At 38.3% G+C, this 18289-nt stretch overlaps 1 protein-coding gene across 2 annotated transcripts in view; it reads left to right on the top strand.

The window, feature by feature from the left end:
* The first annotated feature begins 4904 nt into the window (after nucleotides 1-4904).
* PRTFDC1 (phosphoribosyl transferase domain containing 1) overlaps nucleotides 4905-18289 on the top strand; it is a 45626-nt gene continuing 32241 nt past the window's right edge. For both annotated transcript variants that reach the window (XM_082498854.1, XM_082498855.1), the window contains exons 1-3: nucleotides 4905-4972; nucleotides 9095-9201; nucleotides 12159-12342. In XM_082498854.1, coding sequence (XP_082354980.1) covers nucleotides 4913-4972; nucleotides 9095-9201; nucleotides 12159-12342 — 351 coding nt within the window. In that variant the 5' untranslated portion in view covers nucleotides 4905-4912. The remainder of the gene's footprint in view (nucleotides 4973-9094; nucleotides 9202-12158; nucleotides 12343-18289) is intronic.

Raw genomic sequence — 18289 nt, forward strand, 5'->3', positions numbered from 1 at the left:
TACTTGTTTAAAACACTCAGAATTCTTTTGTTTTGCAGATTTTCCCAAATTTGCTGTAGTTTATTAAAAAAAAAAAGCGAAAAGACAGATGAAGCCAAGCAAACAACTCCTTTAAGAAGAAAACAAACTCTTAACAGTTAAATTCATTACAATGGGTGTGACCCACTATATATTTACAATTCCCTGACTAGTTTTCATGGCTGTGTGTGACGAATTTGTCATAGGATATGATGTGAGCAGCAGTTCTTGACGTTTGAATGATAAAGCATTATTTTCAATATTTCTCAATAGCTGGTTCAGGGAAATATTTGCATAATATTATGAGGGAAATAAAGTTTATTCTAGTATTAAAGGACAAAAGGAAATTTTTGTTTGCATTTATTTCAGCTATAAAGAACTCTGTGTTAATAACATGAACCTGAAAAGCAGGAAGAGTATCTTCAGGAGCCAGGAAATTGCAAAGTGAAGCTCTCTGCTCTAGTCTGGCACAGTGAGATTAATAACAAACAAAAATGTAGTTTTGTATTAAAGATGTTTATCATGGACCAAATAAGTCAAAGCCCAAAATTCTGTCAAGTAGTGCCTAACACTGATTTAAAGATCATAAAAAATTAAAAACCAGACTAACATCTTGAATGGCAGCTTTTAGCCATTTTCTTGATATCAAAATTACTGTAGTTAATTTTCAAAGCCTATGTCAGTCTCGCAAACTCAGTACAGGTTAACTGTCATAGCTAAATGCTCTGTGTTTCCTTGTGGATCTTAGATGCTGCAATTGCTTTCAAACTGAACTTTCCAGTTCCCTGAGGTGCTAATTATGCTGAAATTGAAGGTGGACAGAAGCTAGGTTCCAGCTTGCAGTGCCACTCCATCACCTGCTGTAGCACAGTAGTGACAAAGTACATAGTAGGATGCTACCTAGCCCTGCCTAATTTGGCAGCTTTTCCTACAGTCATCTAGGTTCTTGGGTGTCGGGGAATGGTTTGAAAAATTGCTTCATGTTGTCCCAGATGTCTGTAACACTGTCTGGTAAATATGTTCTGCTGCACTCAAGGTCTACAGCAGCCACCCTATGGACTGGGTAACTGCCTCAGGTAATGCAAAAGAACACAAAATTCTGCAATATATTAAAGCTGGATATGAAAGAAATTTAGAATTGCTTTCAACATGCCCTAAAGTACTGAATCTGTTAGACTTCTGTTTTTCATATTCTCTTCAGTGACCATTTTACCCAAAAATATCTTTCCCTGCAACAACTGTGGGCGTTTGCTTACCTTGTAACCACTAAGAAATGCAGGTTTATGCTCGATAAGATTGTTTACAGTTCTGTTGTTCACATAACAGCTGCAGCAACAGGCAGAACCAGAATAAGAGCTCTTACTTCATCCCCTAATTGGCAAGCTCCTACCTAGGTAAGCCATACCTCTTGAAATATTCTGGATTTTCACGCTTTTCTTGTCTATTTTTGGTGTTTACATATTAAACTGAGTTGTCAAATGTTGGTTATAACTTCTTGGGAGGAGAATACATAATGGATTTGCAAAAGCTAACAGGTAACTCCGTGATAGTGTTTGTCTTGGACAGCTTTCTTGATATATCCCTGCCCCCAGCCTTCTATTTTCAATATTTCTTTACATTAGAGTTGTGAAAGGGTGGATACTACATGTCCTGCTTTTATCAGTAACAGGGCAAGAGAGGGAAAGATTTGTAACTGAAATTATAAAGTTCGTTCTGTAAAGGCCCAAGTTATAAATACATTCACAAGGGATTTGCATGTAAGTCCTAACTCTGCTTTGTTTGTGTCGCTTCTTCCATCTGCTCGTTTATGTCTTTTGGCTATGTGTCCAGACCTACCCAGATCTACTTCTAAGTATGTTCTACCCTATTTTCTTTCTTCTTTCTCCCTTTGATCATTTCCCATGGTTATATATCTAAAAGTGTTTATTGTTTTCCTTGTATTTTTAGTTTATAAACAAACAGCTAAACAAAGATAATAGGAAAGTTTTTCAGAATGCTTGCAGTCTTTTTCACAGTTAAGACCCTGATATCATGCTTTAAAGAACTGTATTTTGGCCCTAATTAAAAAGATTTTGAAAATCTACTCTAAATTCATCCACTCTATACCAGTTCATACTGTAAAAAACAAGGTAAACATTCAGTAAGTGCTATACTTCCACAGCAAAATCCTTGGCAGCTTCATATCCACCACTACCCTCCTAACTGTACCCAGCGAAATTTATATAGTTTTTCATTTCCATATTCTTATTTATTGTTATTAGTGAGACATGACACTTTATTACAGTCCTTAAGTGAGCTCTGTAAAATTGTTGGAAGAGAAGAATACCAAAAGGAAGACTTGACAAAACGCAGTCGTCCAGCCTTGACGGGAAGAACAAACATTTCCTGCTTAAATTTTTCAGCACAATGCCAGAGGAATTTATTTTTTAGTATGTTGTTCATGTCAACCTTTTCCAAATCGTTAAGCTTCTGTCTGGGGTTGTATTCCAGTAGTCTGATAAAGAATGTGGTTGAAAAAGACAGAAAATGCTGTAATAGTAACCCAATGAGTCCAAAAGATAGAAGAAACCAGTACTCATACAGCAGTGGCAAAAGCCATCTGAGATTCTAGCTGAAATCCCAATAGCTTAAGCACTATAGAGCCCAGTTCTGTGATGTTTATGCAACAGCAGCTTCATCTGTAATGTGGTGGTAACTGACTCAGATCACATTAGCTTTAGGGTGAATGTGGGCTTTAGAAGGGGTTTTTGCCTACCTCCAAACAAGAAGAATCTTCAAATCTTGAAAAGTGTTTGTGGGTACAAATCAGTAGCATTTAATCCCAAAGTTTAGGTGAAACATTAGATTTTTTTTCTCCATAGTTTTATGAAATGTTGACATGCAATTGAAATACAAAAGTATTTAGGGATTTTGCCCATTATGAAAATCTCCTATATATTTTACAAAAATATTTTTATTTACTTCATGTAGGTTTGTACAAATCTGTATATGCTGTTTATCATATGCACTACTTTTTATGAAGTTTAATTTAAAGCACTGTGAACAGGAACTATTTTTTTCCAGCATACCTCAGTCTTCATATACAGGCATCACTTCTGAGGCAGACATATTCTGGAGTTGGCCTCTGTCACTTTGTAAACCCCGTCATCTGTTCTTTCAGACGGTCTTGTCAATTGTAGCAATAGTTCTTCTAAGAGTACTTCCTTAACCTACCAAAACCCAAACAGATCTGGCTTCAAAATAGGAACAAAGCATTTATCACAAGATAATTTCCAATTGCTTTTGTACTTATGTGACTTTAATTGGTGATTTATTTATAGAAGCCTTAACACCAGATTCCTAAGCTATTAATTATACAACTAGTTCTAATGTAAGTGCACTAACAGGATGCACTTAAAAAGCAGCCCACGTTGGACACCACACTCCTTATGTAGGCACACCCATAGTGTTGTCTGGATTCATCTGTTATGACTTGTGACCTACAAGTCTCAGTGACTACATTCTAGAAAAGTGGTGCACCAAGTTGAAATGTCTTCCTACTTGGTCGGTAAAAGCCCCTTAGGTATCACTAAGCATATTTCATTATGCCCAGGTTTCCCCTAAAAGCAACTTTTTTTCCTTTAATAATTTCTAGTATAGGAATGGCAGAATTCTACCCATGGTATATTTAACAGATAAATACCATAAATCATAACAAACTATCACTTTTAAGAAAGCGAAAACCTGTAATTTTACCCACAGTGGACTGAGAGGCTGTTAGCATTTTCCCCAAAAGATAGGATACAAAAAGGATAGAGCAAGTGCAAATTTGAACTACTTATATGGGAATGTAAAGGCAAACAATGATTAGAGCAACCCAAGAGAAGAAACAAGTTCCTTCTCATCTGTGAAAGCAAAATACTACTAATAATTTTAACAAAATTGGAAGGGGGGTGGCAGAAGGCTGCATCATTCCTGATCTGTTTTCTTTCTACCAGACAGCGAGCACGAACAACATGGCGGTGTGCTGAAGGCACTGGGAAGACATAGCTTGCTCCAGCGTGTAGACAGTGGTGGGGAAGAAGGAGTACCAGTTCAGAAGTCCAGTACCTAAAGGAGGCCTACAGGAGAGCTGGAGAAGGACTTTTTACAGGGCCATGTAGTGGTGGGACAAGGGGGAATGGCTTCAAGCTGGAAGAGGGTAGATTTAAATATTAGGAAGAAATTTTTCACTTTGAGGGTGGTAAGGCACTGGCACAGGTTGCCCAGGGAGGTTGTTGAGGCCCCATCCATGGAGGTGTTCAAGGCCAGGCTGGACGTGGTCTTGGGCAACCTGGTCTAGTGGGAGGTGTCCCTGCCTATGGCAGGGGGGGTGGAACTCTATGATCTTCAAGGTCCCTTCTAGTCTAACCCAGTCTATGATTCTATAAAGTCAGCAAGGATGGAAAGCAAGATTAATCAACTATCAGAAGTCTGCTTTCTAGCATTCTTTTTTTCTCCCTAGAGTATAAGCAAAACCCTGTTAAAATGTCAGTTAAAGCCACATCAGCTTAATTTTACCCTTTTAACTTATTCAGCCAGGCCTCCCACCGAGCTCTGTCCAAACCCTGCCACCACCCAGCCGGTCTCCGGCCGCCGCTGCCTTCTCCAGGCCGTACCTGCCCCTGTAGCTGCTACCGCCTCGGGCACGCCGCAGCCTCTGCTCCCCAGGGGAGGCGGGGGACCGGCCCCAAACACGGGGCTGCACCGCCCCCCGCCTCGGAGCCAGCCCCCTCGGGCTACCCGCAGCCCGGCGGGCGCCAGGCCACTCGCCGCCTCCCTCACTGCGGCCCGCCGGGGAGCAGCCCAGCCCCCGCCCGGCCCGGCCCGGCCCGGCCCCGCCCCGCCGCAGCCCCTCGGGCGGGCGCGGAGGAAGATGGCCGGGCAAGGCGGCAGCAGCGGGGAGGCGCGGAGCGGCAGAGGCCGCGGCGTTGTGGTAAATGCAAAGCCTGGCCTGGCCGAACCCGCCCCGGCCGCTTGCCCTCCCCCACTCCCGCCGCGTCCCCGCCGCTCCTTCCCGCCCTCCGCTGCCGCAGACCCCGCGCCACCCGCCCTTCAGCGCCGCGCCGCGCCGCCGTCGCTTCCCCGGCGCTTTGGGCTTGACCCCCTTCCACCTACCCGCGCCCGCCGGGCCGCGGCACCGCGCTGCTCCCTGCCTCGCCCCGCTGCCCGACCGCCCGACCCCCCGACCCCCACCCCCCACCCCCCCCGAGGCCGCCGCCAGCCCCCGCCTCTCCCCTTACGTCCTTCCCGCCCGCGGAACCGCCCTGCGAGGGTCCCCGCTTGCTCCGGGCTCCCCGCGGCTGCCACTCGGGCCGCGTCCCTTCACCCCGCTCTCGTCCCCGCGCTTGCGTTTCCTCATGCCGCATCTCTCCCGGCCTCAGCCCGGCCGGGGCTGCCGGAGGGGGACGGTGCCTGCCCCGGCGGGAAGGTGCCTGTTGGGCTCCCTGGGCTAGAGGCGGGCAGGCCGGCCGGCTCCCCGGGCTTCCCTGGGCTGTTGGCTTCCACCGTGAAAATACGGTCCTGAATGATGGTGAGCGTACGTTCCGCCAGGTTGCTTGATAATTTGAGTAATTGAGATCGGGATCCCTGGGGATCCCGGCGCCTCTGGCTCCCACCGAAATGCTTAGAGGCCTCTGAGGGTCTGGGAGCACTGTAAAAGCTCCTGTTAGGCCGCCCCGTATTCTTCTTCCCAGTGGGAAAAAGGCCGAACTTTGGCGGTGCATTTTGAGTACCTGTGGGGCTGAATGAGTTGTGCAAAAATGAACGAATATACTCCTGATTCTGAGGGATAAACCAGATTCTCCTGTGAAGCAGATACCCTCACTGCCACCCCCTTAGGCATGTTCTTATTTTACTGTGGCATCGGGATCATAACTGAGTTGGAGAGCGGCCGCCCAGAAGGTGGCCCAGAGCTGGGGCCCTGTGCAGGTCGGGGTTACACCCTGCCCACGCCAGCGTCCCCTCTATCCCCCTGCCAAAGAACCCCGTCGCTGCATGTCCCAGCTCGCTCTGAAGCCACCGTGCGTCAACCACCTCTCCTGACACCTGTGTGATAAATGACATTTTTGAAGTGGGTGACTGTGTTTAGCGCCGAAGCAACGCGTGGGTATTGCCAAGGAGGAGGTGAATGCTCATCACCATGTTCTGCTGTACTGATTCCATTTCTTCTGTTTGCCACACACAAATGTGTGCATGCGCTCCCAAACCACCCAAAAAAAATAACCAACAGTAAGGCCAGTGCAGTATGATTTAAGTTTACAAAAGGTGGACTTTGCTTGATGCGCGCTCCCTTATTTTATACCAAAGCAGAATCCAGATTGTGGTTGCTTTGAAGGGAGTACTGTGCCCAAACTCACATGTACCCACTTTGCCAAACAGCAAAGCTAGCAATGTTCTTCCAAAGGTGTTCCAACTGACTGCCTCCAGCTTCTCTCTTATGCCTCAAAGGAATGCTTTTGGTATTGCCATGTATTTGTATTCCTTTTTGTATACATTCACATCAACTTTTTAAAGACCTACTGAAGAATTTTTGCGGGGCTGCTTGAATATGCCAAGACTGAACTTTAAAAATAGCTCTTTCTTTCACTGTAGGACTTTTTTTACACACTTGCGTACCAATATATTTAGTATATGTATTTATTTATCCAGTTGAATATCGTCTTTTTATTGAAACAATCACAAATGTTTCCTTCATATTTTCAAGGGCTAAAGACAGAAGTAAATAGAAGTTGAGTTTAATTTGGGGTGGATATTTTTTGATGCTTTTCTATTAAACTGAGGATAATCACACTTTTTTTTTTTTTTAAATTCACAAGCAGAATACTCTTTACAGTTACTTGAAAGTTGTCCTATAGCATAACACTGTGAATAGCTATAGGATAAATGATAATATCTAAGCTTTATTGTTGGGAAGTGCCTGTTTAAAAGAAAGAAGAATATGAAATAGCCTTATTATATTAGAAAAATAATTAATTAGAAAGTACATGTGAATTTAACCTTATTTGTCAAATGCCAGTGAGCACTTGTAAATGAGAACTTCTGTATTATTGCAAAGTGATGCAGTTTACGTTCTTCTATTTGAGAGAACCAGAAGGGTAGATAGGAGAATCAAAATTTCATCCTGATCCCATTTTGTAAAGGACTTATTGTAACCTAAGTAATGAATTCTGAAGCAGTTTCCATCCATTTAGTTTGATCTTTTGCATCACACTAAAAACATGCAATTTGACGAGAATGCATAAGCAGGACTGACAAAGGTTCTTAGTGGGTGTTTATAGTACTTACGCAATTTAAAGCACTATCTGAAATTGTTTCATTTTATGTTGAAATGCTTTTGAACAAGACCATGCCAGACAGTTCATTGCTACAAAATGTTTAAAAAGTGTCAGCCACCCCTACGTGCTGAAAATGAAGATGGGAAATGGCACTTCCTGGGCCTTCTGCAGCAGTGGTTTTGGAGCAAGATTTGCCTCTAATTAAAAATCTCGCCAAAAAGGATATTTATAATCTCCTGCTTCTATGGAAACAAGGAACATAACTAAGTAACTTTTTTCTTTTATGTACTTTCAAGGCTTGTGTAAGTCAGGGGGAAAGCTTTCATTGATTCCAGCGATCTCCCAATCATGCTCTTTATGGGCAAATGTTTAGTAATAGTTACCAACAAATAATCTTTTTTGATACAGAAACTGTTGGGCAGATTTAAGAAAACATGACAGTTGAGGTGTCTGTAGCTGTCAGTGGATATGCAAAAAATCCCCAACCAAATAACCAAACCAAATAAAAATCCAGGAAGCAGAACAGTGTTTCAGTACAGTGTGAGGCAGGGCTATGCCTAAGTTCAAGAAGACTAAATGAGGAGGAACAGCTCAACATCAAATATATTGGTTAGCCTAGATATTTTTGAGACATGGTTTATTGCTCTACTACATGAAATTGTAAGCAGAGGTTAGTTTCAGTGGTGGTCCTTTAAAGACTATATTTAGCAGAAATGCCATTAAGACATGCACTTCACAAAGGCACGTTTCTCGCCATTTATCCTTCTACTCAAGGTTCACGTGGCCAAGCTGTAGAAAGAAGAAAGACAATATATGACTTTAGGAACATGATTGTGAATAAAACCTATTAGGTGTCACTTTTTAGCCTGAACCAATATCAAAACAAAGCTTTGTAATGATTTCAAGATATCTTGTGAACCTGCAGGTCTTGTCTTTCATAAGGAATTGTGATAATTGTTCATTCAGAGTTTTTTTAGTTCTTCTGCCGATGACTTTGTGTCTTCATAGCTTTCTGAAGTCTTTACCGGTTGGCTGATTTTTGCCCTACTTAATCTCTGTTGCCACTGTATGCTGTGGGATCTCCTAATTGCTGTATTCTGATACGTATGAAACTAACATATTAAATCTGTAAAATATTTTTTTCTGTAAATGTATGGATTTACAGACTAGCTGATAGTGAGGTGAGATGTGAACATTTTGTAATCACTTAATCTTTGATGATTTACCTGAATTAAGAACCTCACCTTTGGAAAGAAGTACGGTCTTCCACTGATTGTATAGACACCATCCATGAATGACATAATTCATTATCCCTATGTGCTATTTGATCTGTAGAATATTTATTTATGTGTGACTTTAAAATACCTCTAAACCAGAAATGTACAATTTTAGTGTATGGTTTTAGGACTTTTAATCCCACTGTCTGAATCTCCCATTGGAGAATCCCTCTGTACTGGTAATCTTACATTTGCATTTCATGTTGAAAGTAGTAAGAAACTTAGACTTGCCACTAGTTTAGTATTAAATATTTCCTCTTTCCATCTAGTTGTTTGCAATTTCAGGTGAAATTTCCCACGTTCTGTGGGGAAAAAACTGTAGCATTTGATTTCTGAGATGAAGCAAAATTACTAATAGGAAAAGTGAAATAGTAAATGATAACTGGAAGAGAGTATGTCATATGATTAATTCAGTCAATAGAGTGTACTAGAACACTGATTTTATATCAGTTACATATTGTCAAACACCATGAAGTATTCTTAACAGTACTATTTGATATTCAGATTTCAGACAATTGGCCCGGATACAGCCTGGATCTGTTCACTTACCCTCAGCACTACTACGGAGATCTGGAATATGTGCTCATACCTCATGGCATTATTGTTGACAGGTATGTGTAGTTTGAATGTTACTAGTTAAATTCTTCGGTCAGTAGTGTTATTCTTTTTTATGAAGCCTGTCATCCACAGACAGTATGCATATAACATTTGTCTTAAAATATTATATTAGCAATTATAAAAATACTTTTATTTATTTAATTTGGAAAATAAAAAAATGCTTGAAGGTTTGGAAATGCTAGACTTCTAGTTGCCTTTGCAACTCCCTGTCTAATTTATTTCACCTAATTTCTGATTTGGGCATTGAATGAGACAGAGGTCCCATGAAAAGGAAAGTGTGATCCTATAGTGAAATTGGCATTGGAATGTAAACTACAAGAAAGCGGAACTGAAGATGAGAGGGCAGGTACAAAGCTTTGTATATAATTATACTCCAACATCCCACTTGCACTCTAACCATCCTGTGTTTTTAACTTAAAAAGGAGAAAAAGCTACATTCAATTATCTACAACTTCAGCAACTCCCTAGTACAAGGCATTAATGCCAATTAACCTAATGATTCCCAACTACACCATTGACTTCTGCCATTGAGCACGACTGAAAAGTGTGTCATGGACTGTTTGGGTCTCCATGTTTGGAGGGTGGCAGTTGGAAAGCTCGAGCGTCCCTCATTCCTTACCTTGTGGTATTTCCCATGTCCTATCAGTGTAGGCATTTGATGGTGCCTTAGTATTTGTGGTAGTCCAGCTCAGTGTTCATGCTCAGTTACTATTTTGAAGTGCTGTTAAAAACCTTATGAAAAAGTTACAAAATGGAAATAGTAATTTTCAACTGTATTTATTGGGAATATCTGAATGGAATTTCATGGGACCTTTTCAACCTGCAGCTTTCTACCTACCACATTTAAACAGCCAGTTGCAAGTACTGAAATTGTTGGAACTCCTTGAAAGAAGATTGTAAACATCCATCATAAGGAAGAGTTATGATTCCTGTATTTGTTTTTAAACACAAACTTTCTTTTATTGCCTTTTCAGTTACCATTGTGTTGAATTTTTCATTTCTTTTGGTTAGAGTCAAATTACTTTTAATTCCTCTGTTTTAAATAAGTATGTTACAACTTCAGTTCTCATAGAATTCAATATAAATTTGTTTGAAGTAAGCACTGAAGTCCAGTGTTGTTTTTGTACTCCAGCAGAATGAACACCACAGTTTTTTCTTACTCTGGCTGAAAAGACTGATTCTATTGTAATGGAAAAGGATGCAGAACTGAATATACTGTGATCATACATAATTTTAATGGAGGAAGAAGGCTCAGCACTTGAGAAAATTCTCTTGTCAGTTGGTAGCAATTAAATACAGGTTAAAAAACTAGTATGTTTTTATTTAGAAAGTGGAACGAGTACCTTTTTGTTTATGCTGGATTTTTCTTTGAAATTTTAGCTCCTCAAACAATCTGAGGGACAATATATAAAAAAAAATGAAAATCACCAGAGAAATGTTTCTTCTTAATGAGAATTTTCTCCCATTATTCTCAGACTTGATAAAAAATGATGAAAAACTGTTTTACTAATCTTTAGTAAAGTAAGTGAAAGTCTTATTAATCTTCGTTCTTACATCAGTAAAAGGAATTATATATTTGAGGTCAAACAAGATGATCTAATGATATTTTCTATTTTTCAAATAAAAAAATACTAATTACTGCAGTATGGAATTTACTTGGACATTACAAATACAAAGATGTGAAAATGAAGCAAGAGCTTTTGCTCATAACCAGTGTATTATCTGCAATTTAGAGCTTATTCTTCTCTAGTATGTCCACATGTGCAGATTTCACTGAAGTTCAATGTGGGAAATGGATTCCCATATTGCAGTGGGTATAGAAAAAAAAAATACGAAAAATGTAATCATGAAAGACATGGGATAAGTTATAGGATTATTTAATAAATTGCATCCTGTCAAGAAGTCCACTCTCACTGAAACAACAAATCTAATTCAGAGAGCTATCATCAAAGAAATTCCAGTGAAAGTGTTCACAGAAAATAATGCACTGAGCTGTTTTTCCTCCAAATGTCAAATGACATTGTTCAGTTTTCTGTTGATACCTGCTTTACATCTAGAAATGACCTGGTACTCTGTTTTAGGTCTAGAAATGCCATCTACCATGTTCTTTAGAAAGCAAAGCTACTTAAGATAAGCATTCATGTTTATTATTTTTATCTTGAAAACTTATGTACTGTTATATGGCAGAAATGTGTATTTTTTGGTTTCAGTCATCTGCCACATTGTGTTTGCAATGAAGAGTTATCAAAGAGAAGACAGATATGGGAACCCTGCAATTCTGGGTTCATTGAAACATAACGTTGATTATTCTCACATGTTTGATCTTGAACAAATCACTTAAGCTCTTTGCACTCTTTTTTGTTATATGAAATAGTGATAAAGTATACTCTTTATAAAATTTTGATTGATGCTCTATTTCTTTATAGTATTTCTGTGTATTTTTTGTTAAAATTGTAGGGGTAGCATCTTCCAAAGCCTATCCGCATGAAATACTTCTCATAATTTGCTTCCCTATCTTTCACTTACTTAATTTATTGTTCTTGGGTAGTAACTAACATAGCAAGTTAGGAGATTGTACAGGAATATTTTATACTGATGTTTCCTGTGAGGTAAAACTGAAGGCTAAGTCTCATTCTTTACTCCAAAGTCTCTGAAATGCTTAATGAATTCAACGTATGCTGAGATGTGTTACTCCCTTTTCTGTAACTGGCGAATTTATGCATTTAAGGTTAACCAGTTTGATTCACATGCTTTGCATCTTGCATCCACCACTTTATATCTGCCTACTGTGAACTTGGTCCAAACCCAGTCAAGTCAAGACACTTAAACAGACTGTCAGTCAAGCTATATACTCACTATAGCGTTTCTTTGTAACCACATGGAAAACATACCATGAACTTAAGAGAATCTGCATCTAATGTTATTTTATCCTTAATTTTTTTTGCCCCAGGACAGAACGATTGGCCAAAGATATTATGCAAGACATTGGAGACAATGATATTGTGGTTCTCTGTGTTCTCAAAGGTGGCTACAAGTTCTGTGCTGACCTTGTGGAGCACATTAAAAATCTCAGCAGAAATTCAGAAAGGTTCATCTCCATGAAAGTCGATTTTGTTAGACTGAAAAGTTACCACGTAAGTCAACAGCTTATTTATGTAGATTCTGGTTGTATATTCATAATAAATAGTGGACTTTTGTAAGTGGGATTTTTTTCCCCCCTTAAATTATGAGAGAAACAGTGTGAAAAATATTTTTGTTTGAAAAAACTCTGAGGTTTTTCTTCACAATATTTGCTGATGTCCATTTATACTTTATGGTTAATATGAATGAGGATATGAAGCATCCTCAAGCTGTGGTTTTTTAGTCTGTCTTCACTTTTGGACAGAAAATTATTCAATTTTCCATCATGTAAAATGTCGGCATGTTGTTTGTTCTCAAAATCCTCAACAGTTCTGTCAAGTTTATTTCATGTTACTTCATTTTCCACCCCCACTCCCACGTAGTTTGGCATAACTGCAAGATGATAAATCTATGTCTTATTCTAAATGTTTAATGCTAAGCAAATTAAATGCTTTAATCTTCATAACACGCAGTTTACATAGTAGCAAAATATACCACTAGATGATGATAGTGTTTTACAAGAAAATGAAATAAGCCATTGAACCAAATCCAGTGTTGAAGTAAGGATCAAGACTTCCTGTTATCTTCAGAGGAAATTATGCAATAATGATTCATTTGTTTCAAAGAGGCAATGATAGTGAGATGACGGGCCTTTTTTTAGAATGCGTGATTACAATCTCTGTTTGCATAAGCTCTACATTTATATTCCACTTTGTAGTGCATACTTTGTATTGAGGGAGCATTTCTAGAAGTAAGTTGTCCTAGAAATGTCTGAGGAAGTGCACTAAATAAATGGAGTGATAATAGTTTCTCTCTGAGCACAAATGCAACTTGCTAAGTCCAATAGTTCCCACGATAACTCTACGTTCTTTCCACAGTCAGAGGTTGGTTGGTTGGTTGGTTGGTTGGCATTTTGATCTGACCACAGTCACCTTAAACTTTTCCTAACTTTTGCAAATATAATCTGAATTTTTTCCATCATGGAAGAAAAGTAGATAGCCTTTTGTAGCCATTTGGTTAGGATTTGGTCCTGGGACTTCTCTTTCAAGAATTAGTCGGGTCTATGAAGGACATGTGCAATACTAATTTTATACAATTTCTAGCTGTTTAGGAGTATTACAGAACTAATTAATAAAGTAAAATATAATGTTTGTCTCACATAAAGGTACATGGAAATTATGCTCAATTTTTTTTGGTGTAGTGATGATAGCATTGCAATAATACTGCTTGGTGAATAGTGGAATTACTTAAATTGGTTTTTATTTTGCACCTGCCATACAGGTAATGCACAAGCTTTTCCTGTTGGGTTATCTCTTATCCAGTATGAAGATACCCTGGTTCTAAAATTTCTTTCCTTGGTGACAAGTCAACTCTTATTAGCCAGACTAACTCCTAACTAATGAGTGGTGGGAGATATATACTACAAAACAGTGGAAATCTCCACATTATTGCTTAGGAAATAAAATAAAAGCATGTTACATCAAGCTGAAACTGCAATACAAATTTTGTTATGAAAGGATGCAATTATCAAGGCTAAGTTCTGGATGATCCTAGCATTTAGTGGCTGTACATATTTTGGATCTTAGTCTCATGCTTTAGCAGGAAGGTGGCTACTTCCCTAGAACTAGTGCTTGCATCTAGTTTTTAGAAAATAAATCTTTTTTTTTTTTTTTTCTTCTAAGTGCTTCCAAACAGGTGTCATGTATTTAGAGCCTGAAGCTGTGCTTGATTTAATGCTTGGAACGGTGCTTTATACCTGCCTGGTCTTGAGAAGCTGATTGACACCGCAGTATAAATTTGAAATTACATTAATATTGGAAGATTCATTCCATGAGAAGTGCATAAATGTAATGCTGACTAAAGTACCAGTACCATTACCTGTCATCCTTTGCATTTTGCATTATTGTTACGTCCTGTCCTGCAGGTTTTAGAGAATGTACCTGTGTCAACATAGCTGTGTCCAGAACACTTGAGGAACTCGCTGTTACTAGTTTGAGTGACTCTTTATCCCAGCCTTATATGAGACTCCCAAATCCCCCATGTCAGTTTATTCTGTAATAACATACTTCTCACAATGTTTTACACTTTAAAGAGAGGCAAATAATTACAGTTTTAGAAGTAAAACTCTACATGAAGTCTTGGAGTATCGCCGGTTCCACTCCTTTGCTTCCCTTTGCCTTTTCTGTTCCACTTTCTATTAAGACTTATTACTGCTCTCTCTTTTTATCCCCTTTTCATTTTACAGACACTGTTCTTTTCACATTATTTATCCTGCTTCCTTTTACTAACTGTTCTTTGTTTCTCTCCTAAAGGGAGTCCTGCTGCTCTCAATATACTTCCTTCAGATATGTTTCCCTTCCCCCCTTCAGCTGTTTAAATCCAACAACTAATCTCAGCTCAGACTCATGGGATTTTTGAATTTTCTCATTCCAACTTCAATACTGAAAGGTCAGTTGATTTTTAGAGGTTGTGGGATTTCTTGGTTTAATCGTGTAGCAAAAATGGGCTGTAATTGTGACCCAAAGTCAGATCTGGCATCAGTGAAAGTACATCTTAACTGCAAAGTATCAGCGGAAGATGTCATACTTTGATGTCTGGCATATGGACATGATTACAGGAAAAGGAGTTTACAAGTATGGCCAGCTTTACATGGCTCTTTGTTTTTCAAACCTGTCATCATATTCCAGAATTTAGATACTTAATTGGTATGTTAAGATCTGCTTTCATATTAAGTAGCTGAAAGTTTGGCATGTAAATTCTTTTTTAGACTTCTTCATAAAAATCAATTGATTTAAAAAAAAAAGTCATAGTGCATTTAGATTCTCTGGATATTAATGAGACGAGTAACTGCTTGTACTTCCATAATCAGGATGGTTTTATCTGGCTTGCAATTATTGATATATGTGCCTAAGCCTGGACATTTTTATGAGAAACTTTCCTGTGTTTTACAAGTGTCTTGTTTCATTATCTCAAATTGGCACATCAGATTACTGAATTTTAGTATATATACAGGTAATGTGGGAAAATGCCATTTGATTATTATTTTTAGAGAAAATAAAGTAGAATCCAGAATAGGAAATGATAGCCTAAAAATGATGTGGTTATACTGTCTAAATTGTACAGACATCAGTATTAGTTCTTAGACCTTTAATATAATTGCTGAAACTGAAGGTGCAGCCTTGTCTGAAAGCATATTTTTAATTCTTCTAACAATCAAATCGTATTTTGCCATTTCTTTATTTTTTTTTCACTGGAATGCTAAAATGCTACAGTAGAGAAAATTAAGGTGTTTACACATGTGGACAGAAACTTATAGGCTCAGATGTAGATCAATAAAGAAAAAATTAGGTGTGCTTCATTGTAAACAAAGTTTATATCTGTAAATCGAGAAATAAACAATTTGCAAAGAAACACTTGATAACATTGTTACAACTCAGATTTTTAAGGCTTCTTAATCAGTAAGAATGATATTAAAAATAATTATGAAATGGAAAAGTATCATGAGTGGAAGATACATGGATAGTTTTCCTCCACAGAAATACGATTTTTGGAGAATGCTGTTTCTTGTAGACTTACAGGTGATACAATATACTTGTTCTCATTTTAATTTTGTGTATTTAAATGAGCTCAAAATAAGGAGATTGTTTGAATGGAGATTTGATTAGAGGCTGTACAGTGACTTTACAAGCTTCTAGCACAGCTGGCAAATTAAAAGAAAGCACCAAGGCGAGAGTTAGAAAATATGATTTCAGAAATAAACAGATATGGAAGTATCATTAAGGGTAAGAGATGGAGAGGAAAATAAAATCCAGTGATGGAAATCTGAATGAGAAGCAGCAGCTCTTGAGTTTTAAGAGGCAGAAAAGAGAAAACATGCATGCTAGTCACTTGGAGGAAACTTCTAGAGCATTATGTGGATTGGGTCAATTCATGTAATTCTTTAAAATGAATGCATTATTTATGGTTTCCAAAACATAACTAATAAAAAAACGTGACCTCTGAATTGTAATCCATGTACAATGGTTGCATTGAAGTCTGTTCACAAACAAATCCATTGATATGATCTGTTTCCTCTTCAGCCTCCAGTTGTTTGAAATATATTTACAACTGTTGGTTATTAATCTTGGCATAAACAGGACCGTTAGCGCTGTGAAATTCTGAAAACAAGCAACAAAACAGGCATTGTTTAGTAGAAATCTTAATGTTTTTGCTATATGAAGCCATCTCAGTAAATAGTTTAGTTAAACCTATCTACTGTAGGAGTAAGGAACAGAGGGATTTTACAATGAGTAAGTTGAAAGCTGGTTACTAAATGCAGTAAAATAATTCATTTTTCTGCCATGTAGTTTTACTTCTCATATACCATTACTAAATACTTACATCATAAAAAAAACACAACAGCATGAGGCATCGGACTATAATCAGAGTAGAGAATGGTGTAACATATACATTCCTGCTTTGCATAATAACTTGTTCTTATTCAGTATAATGTTACTGCATGGAACTTGTTTTTTTAAGATCAATATGAACTTTCATCTGAAAACAATATGTTGTAATGCTCATGCTAAAACCTTCACGCTAAGTAACTTCAAAATAGTTTTATTCATTTAACAACACAAAAGAAACAAAATGTATTTCTTGCATTTAGTGATTCATATCTATACCCAGGCTCAGTGTTCCAATGATTGTTTATCTCTGTGCCTGTGTGTCATGAAAACACAGTTTATGATCTCCTGAGAAAAATGTGCGTCCTTAGATGAAAGAGAATCCACATTAGCTTTTGTACTTACAGGTTTTCTCTTGGGCAGGTTGCGAGTTTCCTTTATTTTTCTTCATACACACAGTGTAGCTGATGACCACGTCATCTTGTTGATGCTGAGTAGCAATGAAAGAATTACAAATTGGAGCCTACCTAGTAGAATGAAATCCTATCAACTTTAAGGCCAAATTCTGCAATAATTTTACAGGACTGAACTCCAAATTATCTGTGAATTATCAATTTGACGTGCAATTAAATAGCTTCACTGTAGGCAAAATGTGGTTTATTTATTTAATTTTGAGAGAAGTGGTATATGTACTTGACATTCACAACCAGAAATATACTCTTTTAACCTTTTTCAGATGCATGGCTTGCAGTCAGCACTGTAGACGGTGAACACCTACCAGTACAGAGAATTTTGCAGCATGATATACTTTTAGAAGCTAATGGGCAACAAAAATATGACATTAATTTAGTCTACAGAAGCTACCAGTGTCAAGGATATAGACCTTAAAGTTGTTGCTGTTCTGAGAACTGTGTTCTAGTGATTGTAGACAGTGCTGCCAAATCGGTGTCTTAAGGGCAAGTTAAAGATGAGAGATTTGGGACTAGAAATCTACTCCTAGAATTGCCAAAGGGATTTTATCTCTGTGTACTTTTCCATGTCTATGAATGGATAAAATGGCATTTGCATCCTAAAGTAGTAGTATCTCTTTGAGTGAAGGCTCTGTGAAATGCGCAAACCTGCTAAAACAAGTGAGTAAAAGGTCCTTTACAGTTCCAAGCCAAAGATACTCCTGATTCTTAAGCAGGCACTGATGCTATCTGTGTATCTCTGATGCTTCATTTATTTCCTGAAACTTAATAAGACCTGAGATGGTTAAGAAGGTGAGAAAGAGTGGAAACAGATCATATTTGGTGTGGATAGAATGTTTGGAGATGCTACAATTCACAGTCCTCCTAATTGTGTACAAATGTTCATTTTCCAAGTATTAAGGCTTGTTTAAAAATAGACCATTTTCATGAAAGAAACAAAAAACACTTCCACATGCAGCAGTGTCTTACTGCAAAATGTCAGCTTCAGAGGCACTAAAGCTTTTCAGAGAAATAGCTGAAAATGTCTTAGTAGCAGAATTCGTCCCAAAAGCTTATTCACACAACTATCATCTGATGAATTTTTAAAAGAAGTTTACAAAAATATA

Source organism: Vanellus vanellus (assembly GCF_965231255.1).
Source record: "Vanellus vanellus genome assembly, chromosome: 2".
In the NCBI taxonomy this organism is placed as follows: Eukaryota; Metazoa; Chordata; class Aves; order Charadriiformes; family Charadriidae; genus Vanellus; species Vanellus vanellus.